The 21,822-nt window shown below is 37.2% G+C and overlaps 1 protein-coding gene across 1 annotated transcript in view; it reads right to left on the bottom strand.

Moving 5' to 3' along the window:
• tcf7l1b (transcription factor 7 like 1b) overlaps nt 1-21,822 on the bottom strand; it is a 113,681-nt gene that overhangs the window by 21,242 nt on the left and 70,617 nt on the right. Inside the window, exons 4-5 of the mRNA XM_056464603.1 lie at nt 21,305-21,388; nt 444-573 (exon numbers count right to left, since the gene is read on the bottom strand). Coding sequence (XP_056320578.1) covers nt 444-573; nt 21,305-21,388 — 214 coding nt within the window. The remainder of the gene's footprint in view (nt 1-443; nt 574-21,304; nt 21,389-21,822) is intronic.

The following is a 21,822-nucleotide window of genomic DNA, read 5'->3' as shown; positions in this document are numbered from 1 at the left end:
TATATATATATATATATGAAATATTTCAATAATGTTAGACTCCCCAGAAAGCCATAAAGCACTATTTACTATTTAGCAGTATTATTAGCCCCCTTAAGCAATATTAGTTTTGGATTGTCTCCAGAATAAACCACTGTTATACAATGACTTGCCTAATTACCCTAACTTTACCCTAATTAACCTAGTTAAGCCTTTAAATGTCACTTTAAGCTGAATACTAGTGTCTTGAAGAGTATCTAGTCTAATATTATGTGCTGTCATCATGGCAAAAAGAAAAGAAATCAGTTATTATAAATGAGTTATTAAAACTATTATGTTTACATATGTGTTGAACAAATTTTCTCTCTGTTAAACAGAAATTGGGGGGAAATATACTGGGGGGCTAATAATTCAGATTTTTCCAATATTATGCATCCCTAGTGTGTGTGTAGTGTGTGTGATACCTGTCTTTGGGTCGAGTATCTCAGGCGAGAGGTGTGCTGGAGGAGTTCCTGGAGGAAACTCATTGCTGTATGTGATGAGGGGTGTCAGCGGGTGCATGTGTGCGTGCTGGACCACCGGGACCTTATTAGACTGAAAGAGAGAGAGAGAGAGAGAGAGAAGAGAGTCAGGACATCAGCATTAAACATATAAAGTGCTGTTTGTAAGAGTTAGCGTCGCTGTTGCTCATGCAAGTCACTGATTGGAATCACAGCCATTCACTTTCGCATAGGCTTTTTCCATGGGCTTATGAAGGTATCGACACTTTCTTCCTGCCATTAATTTCTGAAGCTTTTGTCACTGTATAATCATGATATTGACACCAATATTCATTAAAATTAATTAAGAAACTTATGAAAAAATACACATAAATAAAATAAATTTATAAATTTATGAAAAAATTATATGTAGCTAAAATAAATACATTAAAAAAGTAAAAAAACTAAAATAAGTTTATTTACTAAAATAACTAAAATAAATAAATAAACATTAAAATAAAAATAAATAAATAAACTTTTGAAAAATAAATATAAATAAATACACACATTAAAATAAAAATAAATAAATAAACTTTTGAAAAATAAATATAAATAAATACACACATTAAAATAAAAATAAATAAATAAACTTTTGAAAAATAAATATAAATAAATACACACATTAAAATAAAATAAAAATAAGTAAACTTTTGAAAAATAAATGTAAATAAAATAAACAAATTAAAATACAATAAATAAAAAAGCATAAAATAAATGTAACTAAAATAAATTAATACATTAAACAATGAATTAAAAAAACTAATGTATAAAAAGAAATTCAAATAAAATAAATACATAAAAATAAATTGTTTAAAATAAATAAACATATAAAAATAAATGTAAATTAAATTAATACATTAAAATAAATAGATAAATAAATTTATGAAAAAATGTATGTAACTAAATTGATAAATAAATAAATACATTAAAATCAATGAATTAAAAACTAATGTATAAAAACAAATGTAAATGAAATACATTAAAATAAATAGATAAATTTATGAAAAAATGAATGTAAATAAAATGAACACATCAGAATAAATAAATAATTAAATTTCTAAAAAATAAATGTAATTAAAATAAATAAATAAGCACATTAAAATAAATAGATAAATAAATTTATGAAAAAATTAATGCACCTAAAATAAAAAATAAATACATTAAAATAAATAAATAAATTTATGAAAAAATGAATGTAAATAAAATAAACACATCAGAATAAATAAATTAATTAATTTCTAAAAAATAAATGTAATTAAAGTAAATAAATAAGCACATTAAAATAAAATAAAAAATAAACATTAAAATAAGTTAAAATAAATAAACGTCTAATAAATGTAAATTAAATGCATATACATTAAATCATTTAAAATAAACAAACAAATAAAAAGAAATGTAAATAAAATACATACAAGAAAATAAATTTTTAAAATAACCGTATACAAATGTAAATAAAAAATAAATACATTGAATTAAACAAATTAAAATAAATAAACGTATAATAAATGTAAATAAAATACAAATAAATTAAAATAATTTAAAATAAATAAACATAAAAATAAATGTAAAGAAAATAAATATATATTAAAATAAATTTCTGAAAAAATAAATGTCACTAAAATAAATAGATTAAAATAAATAAGTAAAACTTCAGTGTACTCATTTTATTTTTTCCATTAGTTTATTTTAATGTATTTATTTTATTTACATTTATTTTTTCATTAAATAAAATAAAATATTAAAATAAATAAATCCATCTGTCTGTCCCAAACACTAAATGTAATTCCACTGCATACCCAGCCCCGTTTACTCAATTAGAATCTTTATTCTTTTGTTTTTAATCGGTTTTATAGCTTGTAATTAACATATTTGCTCTTCGTTTTTATAACCAACACTTTCCTCCTCTTGAATAACTCCATCTGAAGCCTTCTAATTGAGAAACACTTGCCATACTTTTCATTTCATTATCTGTGCTGTGAGTTTCTATGAGCACTTGTGTATGTCAGTATGCAAAACCACAACAGCTCATAGCTAAACAGAGAAGAGTGTGTGTGCTGTATGATGGATTACAAGATATACGTCTGTTTTTCTGACTGAAGAGCATGAAGCAATCTGGCCGTGCACCAGGGAATGTTGGGAAAATTGTGCATCTCACACCCTACATCGTATTATATCCCAGAGAACACAAGATTTAGCACAACAAATCATTCGAGGCACTTCAAAAAACTTAGAGAAGTTCATAATATATACTGTTGACTTACATAATTACCCTAATTTTACCCTAATTAACCTGGGTAAATGTCACTTTAGCTGAATACTAGTATCTAGTCAAATATTATGAGTTATTATAACTATTATGTTCTCTAAATAGCTCTGTCTTTAACAGATATTGGGGAAAATATTACAGGAGGGCTAATAATTCTGACCTCGACTGTACATGTAATGCACTTGCTATCAGAATGAGTTAGAGGATGAAAAAGCTTCACCGATGGCTGGAAAGTTCCACTAACTGGTTCACCGTTGTGTGTTTGTTAGTGAGAGATGTTGTGGTTCGGGCAGCACATCTGTAGGACTGGGGAATGACTGCATCAATATTTCATCGTGCTGAAAACATTGCTGAAAACCCACAGAGAAGCAGGCGTTCTGGAGTTCTGGGAGAGAGAGAGCAGAGCCGCTTTATAAGGTGAGGAAAGGAAATATAGAGCAGCTCACTCTCCCCTCAGGACTTACAATGAGAAGCACTGATACTGAGGTTGATCGTTATTTTAAAGGAGACCTATTATGCCTCTTTTTACAAGACGTACAAGAGTGTGTGTGTGTGTGTGTGATGTTTTAGCTCAAAATCCCACAGATCATGCTGTATAACTCTGAAACTGACCCTTCTAGGCTTTGTGTCATTTTGGTGACTGTCGCTTTAAATTCAAATGTGCTCTTTTCAGAATTCATTCATTTGTTCGTTCATTGAATCATTCATTTGTTCATCGATTATTTGATTCAATTGATTGGTTCATTCATTCCTTTATGGATTCATTAATTGATTTGTTCAATCATTGATGGATTGATTCATTCATTCATTCGGTCATTGATTGATTGATTTGTTTATTCATTGATTGATTCAATTATTCATTAATTTGATTCGTTCACTCATTGATTCATTCAGCTCAAAATACCACAGATAATGTTTAATAACTCTCTGAAACTGACCCTTCTAGGCTTTGATCCTAATTGTGTCATTTTGGTGACTGTCGCTTTAAATTCAAAGGAGATTGTGCTCTTTTCAGAATTCATTTATTCATTCATTCGTTCATTGAATCATTCATTTTATCATCGATTAATTGATTCAATTGATTGGTTCATTCATTCCTTCATTGATTCATTAATTGATTCGTTCAATCATTGATTGATTCATTCGGTCATTGATTGATTGATTTGTTTATTCATTGATTGATTGATTCATTCATTCATTCAATTCGTTCACTCATTGATTCATTCAGCTCAAAATACCACAGATAATGTTTTCTAACTCTCTGAAACTGCATAAATAAATAAATAAATTTGCTCCTAATTGTGTAGTTTTGGTGACTGTCACTTTAAATTCAAATGAAATTTTCAGAATTCATTCATTCATTTATTAATTTGATTCGTTCATTCATTCAATCGATTTGTTCATTTATTGATTCATTCAGCTCAAAATCCCAGAGATAATGTTTAATTACTCTCTGAAACTGACCCTTGTAGGCTTTGATCCCAATTGTGTCATTTTGGTGACTGTCGCTTTAAATTTAAAGGAGATTGTGCTCTTTTCAGAATTCATTCATTCATATGTTCATTCATTGAATCATTCATTTGTTCATCGATTAATTGATTCAATTGATTGGTTCACTCATTCCTTCATTGATTCATTAATTGATTCGTTCAATCATTGATTGATTGATTTGTTTATTCATTGATTGATTCATTTATTCATTCATTCATTTATTCAATTCGTTCACTCATTGATTCATTCAGCTCAAAATACCACAGATAATGTTTTAGAACTCTCTGAAACAGCATAAATAAATAAATAAATTTGCTCCTAATTGTGTCATTTTGGTGAGTCACTTTAAATTCAAATGACATTTTCAGAATTCATTCATTGATTCATTCATTGATTTATTCATTCATTTATTAATACGATTCATTCATTCATTAATTAATTCGATTCGTTCGTTCATTCATTCAATCAATTTGTTCATTCATTGATTCATTCAGCTCAATATCCCACAGATAATGTTTAATAACTCTCTGAAACTGACCCTTTTAGGCTTTGATATTGTGTCATTTTGGTGACTGTCGCTTTAAATTTAAATCAGATTGTGCTCTTTTTAAAATTGCCTCATTCACTGATTCATTCATTCGTTCACTGAATGATTGATTGATTCATTCATTGCTTGTCCAGTCAGACAGTGTTGTGTTCTGCTGCAGATCTGGTCAACAGAGGGCAGAGCTGCTCCCTCCAGCAAAAGCCAACAGCCTTTAACACTCGCTAACAAGCTGACAACTATTCACACACACACACACACACACACACACGCACGCACGCACGCACGCACGCACGCACGCACGCACGCACGCACACACACACACACACACACACACAGACACACACACACACAGACACACACACACTGCCAAGCTGAGGACGCTTTAGTGTTCACTATCTAGAGCACTTGGAGAAAAGCAGAGGGAAAACTGAACGGTGTGTGTGAGCTGGCGGAGGGTTTAAGAAGACCTGATGCTGGACACACACACACACACACACGCACACACATGCACACACACACACACACACATAGTACAAGAGTTACCAACATACCAAACCACCTCCTCTGTGTGTGTGTGTGTGTGTGTGTGTGTGTGTGTATGTGTGTGTGTGTGTCTCTGTATGTGTGCGTGTCTGTCTGTCCGTGTGTGTGTGTGTGTGCTTTGGTGTTTGTCTGTGTGTATATGTCCCTGTGTGTTTGTGTGTGTGTGTGTGCGCGCATGTATATCCGTGATTATGTGCGTCTCTCTGTATGTCTGTGTGTGTGTTTTTGTGCGTGTCTGTGTCTCTGTATGTGTGCCTGTTAAGTCTGTGTCTCTCTGTATGTCTGTGTGTGTGTGTGTGTGTGTGTTTTGGTGTGTGTGTGTGTGTGTGTGTGCGCACATGTATATACGTGATTATGTGCGTCTCTCTGTATGTCTGTGTCTCTGTATGTGTGCCTGTTAGTCTGTGTCTCTCTGTATGTATGTGTGTGTGTGTGTGTGTGTGTGTTTTGGTGTTTGTGTGTGTATATGTCTCTGTGTGTTTTGGTGTGTGAGTGTGTATATATATATATATATATATATATATATATATATATATGTGATTGTATGTGTGTGTGTCTGTCTCTGTGTATGTTTTTTGGTGTGTGTGTGTGTGTGTATGTCTCTGTATGTTTTGGTGTTTGTTCGTGTGCGTATGTATATCTGTGATTATGTGAGTGTCTCTGTATGTCTGTGTGTGTTTTTATGTGTGTCCGTGTCTCTGTATGTGTGTGTATGTGTGCCTGTTTGTCTCTGTGTGTGTCTCTGTTTGTGTGTGTGTGTCTGCATGTGTGTGCGCTTTGGTGTTTGTCTGGGTGTGTATTTTTCTCTGTATGTGTGTTTAGGTGTGTGTGTGTACAGGTATGTATGTGTGTGTGTGTGTGTGTGTATGTCTGTCTCTGTGTGCGCTTTGGTGTTTGTCTGTGTCTGTCTCTATATGCGTGTTATGGTGTGTGCGTGTGTGTGTGTGTGTGTGTGTGTGTCTCTCTCTCTCTCTCCAGTGGGAGGTTCCGAGTCTTTGAGGATTGAGAAAAGGAGCAAAGAGAAAAAAGCAAAGAGAGAAAAAGGGGGAAAGAGAATGCATGGCATGCTGGGATAGCTGAGCCTTGTTTGTCACTGAGGCAGGAAGCGGATGCAAGAGTGGGCAGAACATGACATCAGCATTCACACACACACACACACACACACACTTATAAATACAATAACCTAACCCAAAGCCACACATTAACCCTTGCAGAAACCATCCTGCATTTTAACTACCCATTTTCTACTACTTCAGCAACACACACACACACGGTGGACTTTTAGCTAACACTGTATTTTGATGGTCCATTAGAGTATTAGTAGACTGTCTGCTTAATATCTGCTGATACTGCTGCTAAACAGACATTAAACTAACTGTTGTCAAGTTACACTAACCCAACAGTCTACTCATAATCTAATGAGGATTAGTTGGTATGTAGATGTAATGTAACTTAAATTCTACAAACGGACCATCAAAATAAAGTGTGTCCGACTTTTAGTATTAGATATCATGTAGTCTTACATTCCATTATATGTTGGATTATTTCCATCCAAAAAAATATGTAAAAAGTCAACAGTTGGGTTAAACTGTTCCCCCTTTGTCCAGCACGCAGGTCTTTACACAAATAACCCATAAAATAAGTCATAAAAGGGTTAAATACAATTTTGACTTGTTGGGGTCTGAATTGTTGGGTTTGTCCATATTTTTCCTAAATTCGAGTTGAATGGACTCAGCAATTTAACTGTGTATATTCACTTCAAAAGATGAAGAGTTTGATGTTATATTTAACACGCAAATAAATGTTCATTTTGTTTATAACTAAATATGATCACTAAGATATATTGTATATGAATTAGTGCGGTCACGATACTGAAATTCAATAACAATTGATACTGAAAGTGTTTATTTCCTGCTGACATTTGAGCTCACATCAAAACAGCGCTGATTGGCCATTGTGTTGACGTGCTCAACAGAAGTTACTGTGATTGGCTGTGAAGGTCATCAGTTCAGCAAACTCACCGCTGTTTACTGAGTGTAACCACAGATACAGGGACACTGGAGCAATTTAAAGCTGTGAAGATCAGTTGATCTGTTTATAAGTTGACACATGAGCGATTCACGGATGAATCGACTGATCTTCACGTCTTTAAAATGGTCCAGTGTCCCTGTATCTGTGGTTACACTCAGTAAACAGCGGTGAATTCGGTGAACTGATGACCTTCACGGCCAATCACAGTCATTTCTGTTGAGCACATGAACACAATGGCCAATCACCGCTGTTTAAGAACACGCTTAACAGCGCTCAATTGTTAGCGGGAAATGGATGTTTTTAAAATTACCGCACCGACTGGTACCGATTTCCAGTGTTGTGACAACACCACTACGAATGTACATAATTTTTTTCTAAAAATAACACAGAAGTGAGAATAAAAATCTGACATACACCAGTGGATTTGGAAATATTTTTATTAATACTAAACTAATTCCAATTAATAGTAACCATTTAAAACCAGAGACCATGAAATAACCAATTTGACCACTTTTTCTGTACAAAATGGAAGTTCTGAATAAAATATCATTATAAAATAAATGCGACAGGTTGACCCCGCCCCTTGCGCAAGTAAACACCAATCACAGAGAGGAGAAGTTTTTTAAATCCAACATTATAGACATGACTTTGAGCGCGTTCTTAAACAGCACTGATTGGCCATTGTGTTCACGTGCTCAACTGAAATGACTGTGATTGGCTGTGAAGGTCATCAGCTCACCGAACTCACCGCTGTTTACTGAGTGTAACCACAGATACAGGGACGCTGGAGTATTTTAAAGCAGTGAAGATCAGTCGATTCATCAGCAGATCACTCGTATGTCAGCTTATAAACAGACCAGCTGATCTTCGCAGCTTTAAAACGCTCCAGTGTCCCTGTATCTATAGTTACACTTAGTAAACAGCGGTGAGTTCGGTGAACTGATGACCTTTACTGATGCCAATCACAGTCATTTCTGTTGAGCACGTGAACATAATGGCCAATAAGCCAAATGTTAGCAGGAAATGGATGTTTTTTAAAAATCTCAGTATCGATTGGTAACGGATTCCAGTATTATGCCCACCCTACTACAAACTTAAATATATTTTTAGATGCGTCTGACATTTAGACATGTTTTTTATTTCTGGATGGGACTCGGAGCCTTGCGCAACACAAACCTCAAAAAGATTGAGAGAAAACAGGGACATGTGCAACTGCTCGCTCCTTCAAGAGCCACAATTCTCCACCGTGTCGTGCTGAAAAAACTCCCACGCAATCGCTCGTGTGGATCCCAATCCTCAAGACACACAACTTTCCCATTGAAGGCCTCGTCGCTACACTAACTTAATCAACTGGCCCTGCTTATCACATGCTGACACACACTAAAACACTGACACACACACACTGAAGGTGGTGCAGCAGAATACCAAGCAAACCCGTCTCCTGAATTATTGAACGTTCTGGAGTGAACAGAATAACACATTAGCATAGCGACCTTATGGGCTCAATCTGACACAGCTCGGCGCGAATGTGTGTGTGTGTGTGTGTGTGTGAGAACGAGGGATTGGGAAAGAAATAAAGGATGAATACTAAGAGCTGATTCTCCCGTTTGCTTAATCCAGCTCTGTTGTTTTGTACAACCGTCAGAAACGGGAGGTCAAACACAGATACTCAAGTGTAATTGAGTGAGACTGTAAAGTAAAGCGAACAGTAAATGGAGAGGATGTGGCTGAACGGGATCAGGAAATGATGCAGGATTCAAACCAATGTTGGCGGCACAAAACACGACACTCGTTTTTTTTGTTTCCCCCAGTCTAAAATTAGAACGAATCACATTAAAGTATTGACCTTATTCTGCTATGCGGAAGTGCGCTGGTTTTCGCGATTGTTTTACAACTTCCTATCCAGTTGCCTATGGGAGAAATGACTAGGAATAATAAACGGTCAAAGTACTTGCTCTACAAACAAGTGTGTTCACGACTATACATGAAATCATTAAGATGCTTTGTGTTCATCTTCAACGCCTCCATCTTACCCCAGATGTGCTCAATAATGTTCATGTCTGGTGACTGGGCTGGCCAATCCTGCAGCATCTTGACCTTCTTTGCTTTCAGGAGCTTTGATGTGGAGGCTGAAGTATGAGAAGGAGCGCTATCCTGCTGGAGAATTTGCCCTCTCCTGTGGTTTGTAATGTAATGGCAGCACAAATGTCTTGATACCTCAGGCTGTTGATGTTGATCATTTGCATATTAAGATTTGTATAAAAAAATGTGCATTAGTAAAACTTTACTGCTGGGTGAATTGAACACGTTTAAGTAAATGTGAATATATATATATATATATATATATATATATATATATATATATATATATATATATATATATATTTCCCCCCTCTTTGTTGTAGTTTTACAAAAAAGAAAGCTATTGAGAAGAACACTTATCAGTAAAGTCGCTAAAGTTACCCTGTCTGCTGTCTTACTGTGTGTACACACTGAAAGCAGAGAGAGCGTCACTCTGGCCACAACACTGTCTGCTTTCAGCTCCGGCGGCGAGAGCGTCAAAATTCACTACATTGATCTTGTATTTAAAGGGGCCGTTGCAGCATATCAGTTAAATTCCTGCATAAAGCATGCTTTCTAGTGTATAAATGTTGCACAATTTTTATCAAATTCATTTAACAACGGAAGATCAAGTTGCATGTGTGTGGCTTTGCTTCACTTAATAATCCAATATGTGCAACCCAGGCTCATTCTGAGAACGTAGTCCCGTGGACGTTTCTGGAGACCGTGAAATACGTAGCCGGGGGTACGTACGGCTGCATTTCATTTTTTTAAGTGAACGCTGCGGGGCGGTGTGACGCCGTTCCCTTCGGCGCTTGCCACGATGACGACGACGACCGGGTTTGAGTCCGGGGAAGAGCGGTTCCAGAAATCAGGTAAGAAAACAAAAACAAAATCCAAAAAATGAAGCGAACAAGTTCGTCACAGGGTGAGAGTGTGGTCAAAATCCGAAAACGTGGTAAAAATCAGACGAGGGCTTTTCTTTTTCTGGGCGGCTTTTGTGAATCGTCATTGGTTGGGTTTAGGGACGGAGGAGGGTGGGTCAGCCGATTGGCCGGTCGCACGGTCAATCATTCTGTCATCCAGTCAGACAGGCGGAAGGTCGTTCGACAGCGGCCTCTAGCGGGTTTACGCGAGAACGGCGCGAGAAAAAGCGCGCACAACGGACTCGCGAAAACAAAAACTGCAAAAATACGCACCTCCCGGGACGTATTTCGCGGTCTCCAGAAACGTCCCCGGGACTACGTTCATATGTCTGAAATATCCTGAAGCAGCAGTACTGTTTTGTACTGTCGCTTGAGATTCCCGCTTTTTTAAAGATAAATATATACAACATTAATGCACATCAGTAACTCGCCAGTAACTTAATTAATGCACGTTCCTCTAAGAAAACACTGCAAATAATTGGAAATGCAGCGACCGCAATCATCAAACCATTGGGAACAACTGTGGTCGGAACCAAAGTTCACAGGTCTGTGTTCTCTGAACGCCTCTCGAGCGGTGGACTTCTTTATTCTGATTGGTTGCCGCCGAACCGCATCATAGCTCATTACCATAAAGTTGACTTGATTTCAACTCTCCTCGACGCCCACACTGGCGAAGATGCACCACGCTGCTCCTTGCCGGCGGCTCTCATAGAAAATGAATGATTTCCGGCTACTCTGACGCTCTCGGTGTGAATGTACAGTTACGCTAGCTGTTAAACTTTTGGTTAAGCAACAATTGATTGGGACAGAATAATAATTATTATTATTATGCCTATTATTAAACTCTAGTATTTTCATGCCAATTTAAACTACCCCTTCAATATATACAAGATACAAAAAGACGGAGGGGAAGAATGTCTGAGCGCATCAATTACATCAGGTTTCCAGCTTTTTCTTGTGCTTGAATGTTAAAGCTGCCCTCCTATGAATTTTCATATGAATTGCCCCACCAATATGAGACTGAGACCCCTGCTCTAGAGACATCAGAGACTTATTCATTCATTCATTCATTCATTTTCGGCTTAGTCCCTTTATTAATCTGGGGTCGCCACAGTGGAATGAACCGCCAACTTATCCAGCATATGTTTTACGCAGCGGATGCCCTTCCAGCTGCAAGCCATCACTGGGAAACATCCATACACACTCATTCACACACATACACTACGGTCAATTTTTAGCATACCCAATTCACCTGTACTGCATGTCTTTGGACTTTGTAAACTGGAGCACCCGGAGGAAACCAACATGGCGAGAACACGCAAACCAAGCCGAGGCTCAAACCAGCGACCTTCTTGCGCTGTGAGGCGAATGTGCTACCCACTGCGCCACCCCATTAGAGACTTATTTCACATCTTATTTCACAAAAGAGGCATAATAGTATATCATGAAATACAGTGAAATCAAATTACTCCTACCATGAAACAAATTCTGGCAACACTGCCCACCCCTAATACTAACCTCAATAATAAAAAACAATAAAGATGTTTACATAACCCATCAGACCAGAGCTTAGTAACATAAGTGTGATATTTTCTCAGGTACTCGGCGAACACTTGCGGTTTGGTGCTAGTTTTGGCCCACCGCAGCTCATGTTGACGGCGCCGCTTCTCTATAAATAAAACCCCTTAAATAAAGACACACCTGAGTTCAACACTTCGGTCACAGCCGAACGCAAACTCTCCTCGCTGTCTGACGCTCAAGATCAGATGCAGCTCTCAAACAAACCTCCAGACAACGCCAAGGTTAAGCAAACCCCTTCGCTTAGTAAAACCAGTGGGGAATAGAGAAACGCCACAGGAAGGAAGACCATGTGGGCGGTGCAGTATTACATGTAGATATTTAGCAGATGATTTTATCTAAAGCGACTCAACAAGAGGAGGCAATACACAGAAATGCTAATTATACAAAGCAATCGTTAGTGCTCAGAGAATCAAGTTTCTACGGGTGGTTTGTCAAGCCCACTCACCCATGAGGCGCACTCAGTATTGCTGTTTTTTCCTTTTTGTTCACAGGGGTTCAGGTGATTCCAGAAGAGATGGGGTTTTAGTTTTATGATGATATACACTCACCGGCCAATTTATTAGGTACACCTTACTAGTACCGGGTTGGACCCATTTTTGCTTTCAGAACTGCCTTAATCCTTCATGTCATAGATTCAACAAGGTACTGGAAATATTTCTCAGAGATTTTGCTCCATATTGACATGATAGCATCATGCAGTTGCTGCAGATTTGTTGGCTGCACATCCATAATCCGAATCTCCTGTTCCACCACATCCCAAAGGTGCTCTATTGGATTGAGATCTGCTGACTGTGGAGGCCATTTGAGTACAGTGAACTCATTGTCATGTTCAAGAAACCAGTCTGAGATGATTCACGCTTTATGACATGGTGTGTTACCCTGCTGGAAGTAGCCATCAGAAGATGGAGACACTGTGGTCATAAAGGGATGGACATGGTCAGCAACAATACTCAGGTAGGCTGTGGTGTTCACACGATGCTCAATTGGTACTAATGGACCCAAAGTGTGCCAAGAAAGTATCCCCACACCATTACACCACCACCAGTCTGAACCGCTGATACAAGGCAGGATGAATCCATGCTTTTATGTTGTTGACGCCGAATTCTGACCCGACCATAGCAATGTGATCATTCGCAATCGTCACATCACAAGTAAACGCAGTGTTGAGTCAATGTTGAGTCTGGATTATAACTGATCATTTCTCAAGTGTTTTTTGAGGCCTGAGAGTGTATGAGGATTTCACATGCATTCAGGCATAAGAAACTGTAGCGTTTGTAACCTTGAAAAATAATCACGATTCATTTTATTCAACTGTTCATACACCGAAGACTATATATTAACTAGTATTATTTTACAATTTATTTATATTTCTTTATTCAATCTCTGTATTCCTGAATACCTGGAGAACAATAAAATGCTGTTCATTAAATTGGTATATTTTTATTTGTTGAATTTATCTATGCTTGTAGATTATTTATTATATATTATGCCAAGTACTTCCCTACAGAATCATCCCAATCAATCTAAAATTATAAATACTTTCCAAATAATTATTCAAGTCATCTACTGAAATTGTATTGCAATGTTAGATTTTTCCAATATCATGCAGCCCTAACATATATATATATATGTGTGTGTATGAATTGATTGAATCTACAGAAATGGTGCTATATCATAAAATGAGATTTGTTATAATACCAGAGCGCTATTGTGTTCTCATCAAACCCTCAATACGCGCTGTTCAAGTACAGCTAATTTGATTGCCATTACCCGTGGCAGTTTCTGCTGATCCCTTAATGCGGGTGAATGCATTTTATAACATTATATTAAGCAAATACAATAAAGGCTTAATGGGCGGTGAAACAAAACATGCCGTGTCTCTTAAGGACAATCCCATGGTGCATTTGAGAGGTTAGAGAGAGTTCAGGGGTTACAGTGACAAAGCAAGTCTGGAAAACACACACACACACACACACGAACACGCACACACACAGCAGAATGCCCTCTGACTGCCGCAGTCAATGATGACATTGTCAGTCATTCTTCTGTATTTCTTATGTCACTATTCATCATGCCTGGCTGTTAGAGGAAGATACCATTCTGAGGATGTAACAAACCAGCCATTAATAGCTGCACTGTTTAAACGCTGGGAATATCTGCTAATTAGATAACACTTTAGGGATTTTCATTACTGGAATTAGTCAGAGCATTTAATCTGATAGAGGGAGCAATTACAGGGTTTAAAATGTCATGAGGTTTTGATAGGCAAATTTTCATGTGTGCTTATTAAGCATATTTTGGCCACGTCATGCTAGAAAAAGAACGCAAATATATTATTTAATGTTTAATTCACAAAAGCAAAGCAAAAATTTCGTTTAAGATTAAAACAAGAAGAGAGAAAAAGGACTGGTCTGATACAAAATATGAATTAGATCAGATAATTAGATCAATTATTCAATAATCTTTCAAAATACTTTGCTTTTACATAATACAGGGTATATGCAGGAATCCCAGAGGTAATTTCAATACCTTTAAAAAATCTCTGTATATTTTAAGACCTCACTGACACTTCAAGTTTTAATCAGTATCAAACCTTTCACTTAATAAACAGTTGTAGTTAAATAAATCAATGGCGCACAACCATGCAACAAAGACTGAATGAATAAATTACGTGGTTGTTTTCAGCGAGAGGTTTCAGCCGCTGTTTAAACTCGTCTTTCTCCAACCGGGAGTATGCAAACTTCCCATTTGCCGTCTGTTTCGCTCTATGTTTTCGCTACATGTGGAGAGCGTCACATCACCTTCCCACGATCGTTGCAAATTACGACACATCACCCAGAGGGAGGAGCTTGGCTGGACGCACCCCGGGCCGAACCAATCGTGTGGATCGAGCACGGCGTTGTTAATATTAGAGGAAAATAAATATATGTATGCTTTTGTGGAGTCGAACACTTTGGACAGAGCTTGATAAGACCTCGTAAAAACGTGATTAAGACTTATTATGTTTTAAGGGCCTTCATTTTATCATAATTGATTTATCAACTTTTAATACCTTTTAAGACCCCACGGACACTTTGTAATAATAATAAAAAAAAGATTTCCATCACAATCTTTACTCTGGTTACTCCACATAAAAATATAACCTGTTCCGATCGCTCCATACGGACGCGGACATACAGCAGGTCTGTTCCTTTAGTCCTGCTCCTCCTGGGTGTTCTTCCACATCCGATCACTCCCGCTGTTCACTCTGTTTACCTGCTGTCTGCTGAGAACAGTTTTCTTCTCGACTGACTGTTCCCACTGAATTAAGAGAGAAGAGCCGAACGCTTTCTCTTCGCTTAAGTTTCATTAACTACAATGCTAAGTGAAACGGAGCTCTCTGGAATCATAATAAAATCATGAAGAAATCATAAATAATAATGCGTTGTTGCCTTGGTAATGCAAGCATAACGTAAACAGAATCAACACTTTAAAAGGGCTTAATTATTAAGAGGTGTTGACGTCATTGTTATCTGCATCACTGGTTGAGACTGTCGAGATGTAAAACAGAAAAAGGGGAAATTTAAGCTTCTGTTCTTGATTTATTTGAACATATAATTTTCAAAATGCCCTACTTTTATTAAATTAATGCGAGAACATGCAAATCTAAAGTCATATGTGTTAAGTTGTTGCATTGTCAGGTGTTTGTTACCCAATAAATATGTTTATTGTTCTTTGATTTGTTCTGTAGGCATTTTTTTCTAAGCGTAGCACAAACAGTACCAAAACCGTGACCCTAAAACATACAGAATACATACAGAACCGTGAGTAGATTAAACTGTTGCACCCCTACTGTACTATATTATTATATTTAATTAGAAACGAACAGTTTTATTACTTGTAAATCAATCGATCAATAAAACTAATGAGGACAAAACTAATCACAGCGATGATAAGCATATTCTGAAATTAATTTATAATGTTTTATTAGCAAATGTGTTTTTAAAAGTGATGTTTTATTAAGTTTTTGACTAGACACTACAGATTTACGACCTCTTATGACACTTGTGTGCTGATCATATCTTATCCGCCTACTCCAGACTCAAACCGGTTTAGTTAGGGTCAGTTTATCAAAGTTCCTTGTGTTGTGTGTTGGCATGTTCCATCCTGACACACACACTCTTCTTATATATCCCAGTGGAGGACTCTCATAGACGTAATGATGTTTCTACAACCCATATATTCTATATATACTGCTATTATATTAAACCAAAATCCTTCATTCTCTGTGATTTATAAGCATGTTTGACCTTAAATTTGACCCCATGAGTCTGTGTGCATTCAGGTTCATGTCCCGACCAGGATATAAAAACAAGTCCACACACACAAACTTGCACAGCTATCGTTATGGGGACCTCCCATTGGTGTAATAATGCTATACTGTTTGCTATTATATGTTATATTAAACAAAAATCCCTCATTCTCTGTGATTTATAAGCATGTTTGACCTTAAATTTGACCCCATGAGTCTGTGTGCATTCAGGTTTAACTCGCCACAGTGTAATAATGTTATACTGTTTGCTATTATATGTAATATTAAACCAAAATACTTCATTCTCTGTGATTTATAAGCATGTTTGACCTCAATTTTGGTCCCCTTGGTGAGACAAGTCCCCATGAGTCTGTGTGCATTCAGGTTCATGTCCCCACCAGGATATAAAAACAAGCACACACACAAACTTGCACAGCTATCTTTATAGGGACATCTCGTTTATCTAATAATGTTACACTGTTTGCTATTACACATTATATTTAACCAAAATACTTCATTTTTTTCGTAATTTATAAGCATGTTTGACCTCAATTTGGTCCCCTTGGTCAGACAAGTCCCCATGAGTCTGTGTATGCTCATGGTTTAAGTCCCCACCATGATATAAAAACAAGTAAATTTAAAAATGCTATTGCTATATTGCTGTTATACTAAATCAAAATACTTCATTATCTGTGATTTATAAGCATTTTTAACCTCAATTTTTGGTCCCCATGGTGAGACAAGTGCCTGTGAGTCTGTGTACGGTCAGGTTTAGGTCCCCACCAGGATATAAAAACAAGTACACATTCACACACTCGCACAGCTATCTTTATGGGGACTTCACATTGATGTAGTAATGTTATACTGTTTGCTATATGCTATATTAAACCAAAATACTTCATTTTCGGTAATTTATAAGCATGTTTGACCTCAATTTTGGTCCCCATGAGCCTGTGTACATTCCGGTTCATGTCCCGACCAGGATATAAAAACAAGTCCACACACACACCATTAAAACATGAACAATCTGCATGTTTATATGTTCAAAATACTTAATTCTGTGTGGTTTACATGCTAATTTCCTCAAGAGGAACCAAAAAAGTCTTCACAATGTCACAATTTACTGGTATTGCTATAGTTGTGGGCACATTTGATCCGCACAATGTGATAAATACAAGATACACACACACATGCATGCACACACACACATTCCAGCGCAGCAAGAATTTCACACTCTGGTTAAATTTATCAGCTCTCATCAGCGTAGCAGAGGTGAATCAAACCACAGAGGTCAGCTGAGGACACACACTACCATCCTACAACTCATCTGACTGGAATCCTGGCCCAAATGTTACCCAGCAGCCATTGCTACACACTAAGGAGTGGCAAAGATGCGCTTCACACAGATCTGAGCCAGAATCACCTCATGAAAATTAGTTTCGTTAGTTGTAATGTACCTGCAGGCAAACAAACTGCTTGATTGTGAGTGACCATGTCAAAATAAATGAACTATTTCTGCGCTCAAACACACCGCAGGTACAGGAACCGCTGGGCTTTTTGATTTTTCCTCTTCAGAAACGGTGGTCTTAGTGCGCAACTAACAAACGCTCTGCACGGCCACACACACACACATCAATTACACAAATCAATAGCAGCTCAGGTAGGCTCTATGCGTGTCGATGAAGATTACCGGACACCCCTAATAAAACCACATCAGGGACTTTGAATGGACAATACCCCAAAACAAACGAATGCAATTGGCTGCATTACAACACGACCTTACATATACATTAACAGGATAACTGCAGGACGAGAAAATACACACACAACATCTACTGTACAAGTGTGTCTCACGCCACCTTTTGAGTGACGCTCCCGGCCGTTAGATCGCCCCCTGGGGGCAAAAAGCCCGCCTCCCCATGTTAACCAACGAGACTTGAGCCCAAATAAAATAATCAATTACACTTGCAATAAAATGTCCAGAAAGAAGTTATTGGTCAGCTAAGGCACTGGATATCATACTGATATAGGTGCAGATCTTCATTTTAGTAAACAGCTTGGTTTTAACCAGTAATTTAATGCTATAAAACAAGGGCGTGTCATCGTGATTGACAGTTGTGATGGTCTGCTTAGAGAAGCTGAGCTTCGGGAGGAGACTGAAGTACCTACAGTATGTTAGATTTCTGTGTTATTTTACCATAATAAAATGAGTTGTTTAGCAGTAAACTACACTTTCTGACCTACAGGATCTGATGGATGACCGTTTATTCAGTAAAGTAAGGGCTTTTGTTTGCTGATACACGCAAAACGTTATCATGTCAGGGAATACAGGTGATCGTTATCTAATAATTCTCTTTACGGGTTTGAAATAATAATTAGGAAGGCAAAACTAATGTTAGCTTATGTCCAGATCGATCTTCTGTAAGGTTATTTGAACTTGATTTAAAGGATGTTTCTGACATTGAGTTGTGGCATGTTGTCCAGTTAATCTACTGAATTTGCTGTTTAAAAAATATTAAACATTAAAAATATTAAACATTCTAGAAACTATCTAACAAATGGAGCTGTTAATGTTATATATGTAGTATATATACATCATTTACAGTAAGCTTTTCATTTGAAAACATCTACTAAACATTCAAATGAATGTAAATTACCGTCTGCCAGATATAATTAAGGCATCGAATAAACCAAATGAAAACGGAGGCCAAGAAAAAATAATAAACAATATATAAGCCATGTTGCAGGAGCTGATAGACGTCGGTTGATGTATTAATACTGCTAAGGTTATTGTACACATGGACACGGTTTATTTATATAGTGCTGGGATGTGTAAATATCCTGTTGATATTTAGAAATCTTGCTGTATCTTTTGCTAATTTAAACGCATGATTTTTCCCGCATGGCAAATAGCTGACCATGGCGTGTATATTTTGTGTCCTGTTGATTGCCAATTAAAAATATGTTGTTTATATGTTATTGTTCATATTTTACAAGTTTTCAACCCTTATGAGGATAATAAATAACAACAACCCATTATAGACCAGCATCTTCCGGTAGAATGTTTAGAACTTCCATTTACATCGTTTACAACAGGTAATTTTCGCTCTGAAAATGGGTTTCAATAGTGTTTTGAGTGGATTACGGAGTGTTTTTGTGACACACAACTTTGAAAGGTGTGTGTTAAAGCCGTTATAATCAGTCAGAAGTGGTTCAAGTGCGAGAGAAAAACGTTCTCCTTGTTTACGTGTCTGCCGTCAGAAATACAGTGTGTGTGTGTGTGTGTGTGTGTGTGTGTGTGTGTGTGTGTGTGTGTGTGTGTGTTTCCCCGGCCTGTCAGCTGTTAGCTCGGCGGTTCTTCAATACACACACACACACGCAATACTTCACTGCAAATCAGATTACTGGTATGAATCTTAACAGGTATGCAAGTCATGCGATTTACAAAAATGACCAATAAAAGTGCGTTACTTATACTCTGCTGGCTGATTAGCATGTTGATTCTAATCGCGAGCCGTTTTTGTTTCATTTGTTGTGTTGTATTCACTACAGTTTGTGTTTTTCTGTAATTTTCAAAATGTCACTTTATTTACACTTCTTCACAGTTATTAAATCAGTGTGTTAGTGGGACAGTACGATGACGAGGCTTCAATTAAACAGCAGAAGATGCCGTCTGACAGCGAGGGGAAAATGCCTCAGCAGGTGTTTTCAATCCTATAGATCACTTTTTTTTAAATAATCAGTCCAGGAGGTGGCGCTGATCGACAACAGCATCAGTTTAAAGATGATAAAAGCAGGTAAAGTAGATTAAAACTATCATTTCAGAGCTGTCCAAATGTGACTGTTTACATGCATCAGCTGCCGACCGGGAGTTCTTCGCATTCTCCTCGCGCATACACGCAAAGCATGATGGGTAATTTTGCGTTCCAAGAAAAAGGTCTATAAGAGAAACATATCTTGTGCTCATAATAGTCTAACTCAGGCTGGAGTGTATGAAAGATCGTTTATTTCTGCAGTCCAACATGTATTGTTTTTATTAAATTATTAAATACAGCTAACATCACACAGTTGTTAATAAATCGTATATTATCGCGTGTTTTTTTAAATGTAAGTGCTTATATTTATATTAGCGAGCCTTTGTTATAGTGCAGATACCAGTGGTCAATTGAGAAGTTCGGTGGGCGTGGTTGATTTGATGTACAAGCATTTGGTTGGAAGTTTGATTCCGCGGCTCCGCCTCTGGCTCCATCAGGCATCTCTTCTGCGCATGCCCAGCCTCCAATTTCAGCAGTGTTTTGCAAGAGTTTGCGCCAGTTATGAAGCGTTTCACATTCAAAGCGTTCAATGGGAAAAGGCGCTGTCGCGTCATCCATATTTATACAGTCATTGATACTGTACATGTCACAAATGCGACTGATAAGCAGGTCAGTCACAATACTGATGATATGGAGTCATCGCACAACACATGGACATGAGCTCAATCATTTCTGATAATGATATATATAACGGCCATACACAAAATCTAGCAACATTTGAGCTGTGCAACGTCTCTATCAGAGGAGTCAGAGTCAGTATGGCTATTAAAACACTACAGTATTCACTGTGAATGACTATAGTATATTCTCATGTGGTAAAGTAAACTAAGACGTTGGTTTTTCAGGACTTTCAGCTGGGGTGTGTGAACGTTTCAGCTGTGATAATATGATAATTGCTGCATCAACATTGTCACTCACTGCACAAAACAAACAAAAGCCTGCCTTAAGAGTCTGACAGCATGATGAAGCACATCAGAACGCAGATATAATGAGCCAATTATTACTGTTATCAAACACGTTACCAACATACCAGTGTCTGTGTGTATGTGTGTGTGTGAGAGAGTATGTGTCTGAGTGTGCATGTGTGTTTGTGTCTGTGAGTATATGTGTGTTAGAATGTTTAAGTGTGTGTTTTTGTGAGTGAGTGTGCATGTCTTTGTTGTTACTGTGCGTGCGTGTCTCTAGTATATTTGCGTGTTTGTGTGTGTGTGTTTGTTTTGTGTGTATTACTCACTAAGTGTCCTGGTGAAGGCGACTGTGAGTCTTTGAGTGCCGCTGATCCTGGAACGTCCAGAAGAGGCCACTTCATCTGCAGATACTGTAACACACAACCACAAGACGCAGTTTACACACCAATACAGCACCTTCATTCAAACAGGAACACACACACACAAACAAAAACAACACAATTTGTGGCATAAGCAGCTGCAGAAGCTTCACCTCAGAGGTGGCAAAGAAAACCAACATGTTCAGTCCAAGTGGCACGTTATGTCCCGCTCTCCCTCATGAAGCAAATACAGAAGTAACTGAAACTGCTATTCATGGTGATTCCGCTAGTCCTGTCTCCATATAGAGCAGATTTCTATTGACCCTACAGTTAAAATGGCCGACTTTACAACAGAAAAAAGGTGTTCACAGCCTGGTACACAGACCTATTTTAATGTATATAGCTTATATTAGCCTTCATGACATCTGTGAGGGGGGTGAAGTTTTTTAAAACTCATCCGTTTCCTTTATATTAGGTTATATTAA

The sequence above is a fragment of the Danio aesculapii genome, chromosome 8 (assembly GCF_903798145.1).
Source record: "Danio aesculapii chromosome 8, fDanAes4.1, whole genome shotgun sequence".
Lineage (NCBI taxonomy): Eukaryota > Metazoa > Chordata > Actinopteri > Cypriniformes > Danionidae > Danio > Danio aesculapii.
This window is presented reverse-complemented; position numbering and strand designations above follow the sequence as displayed.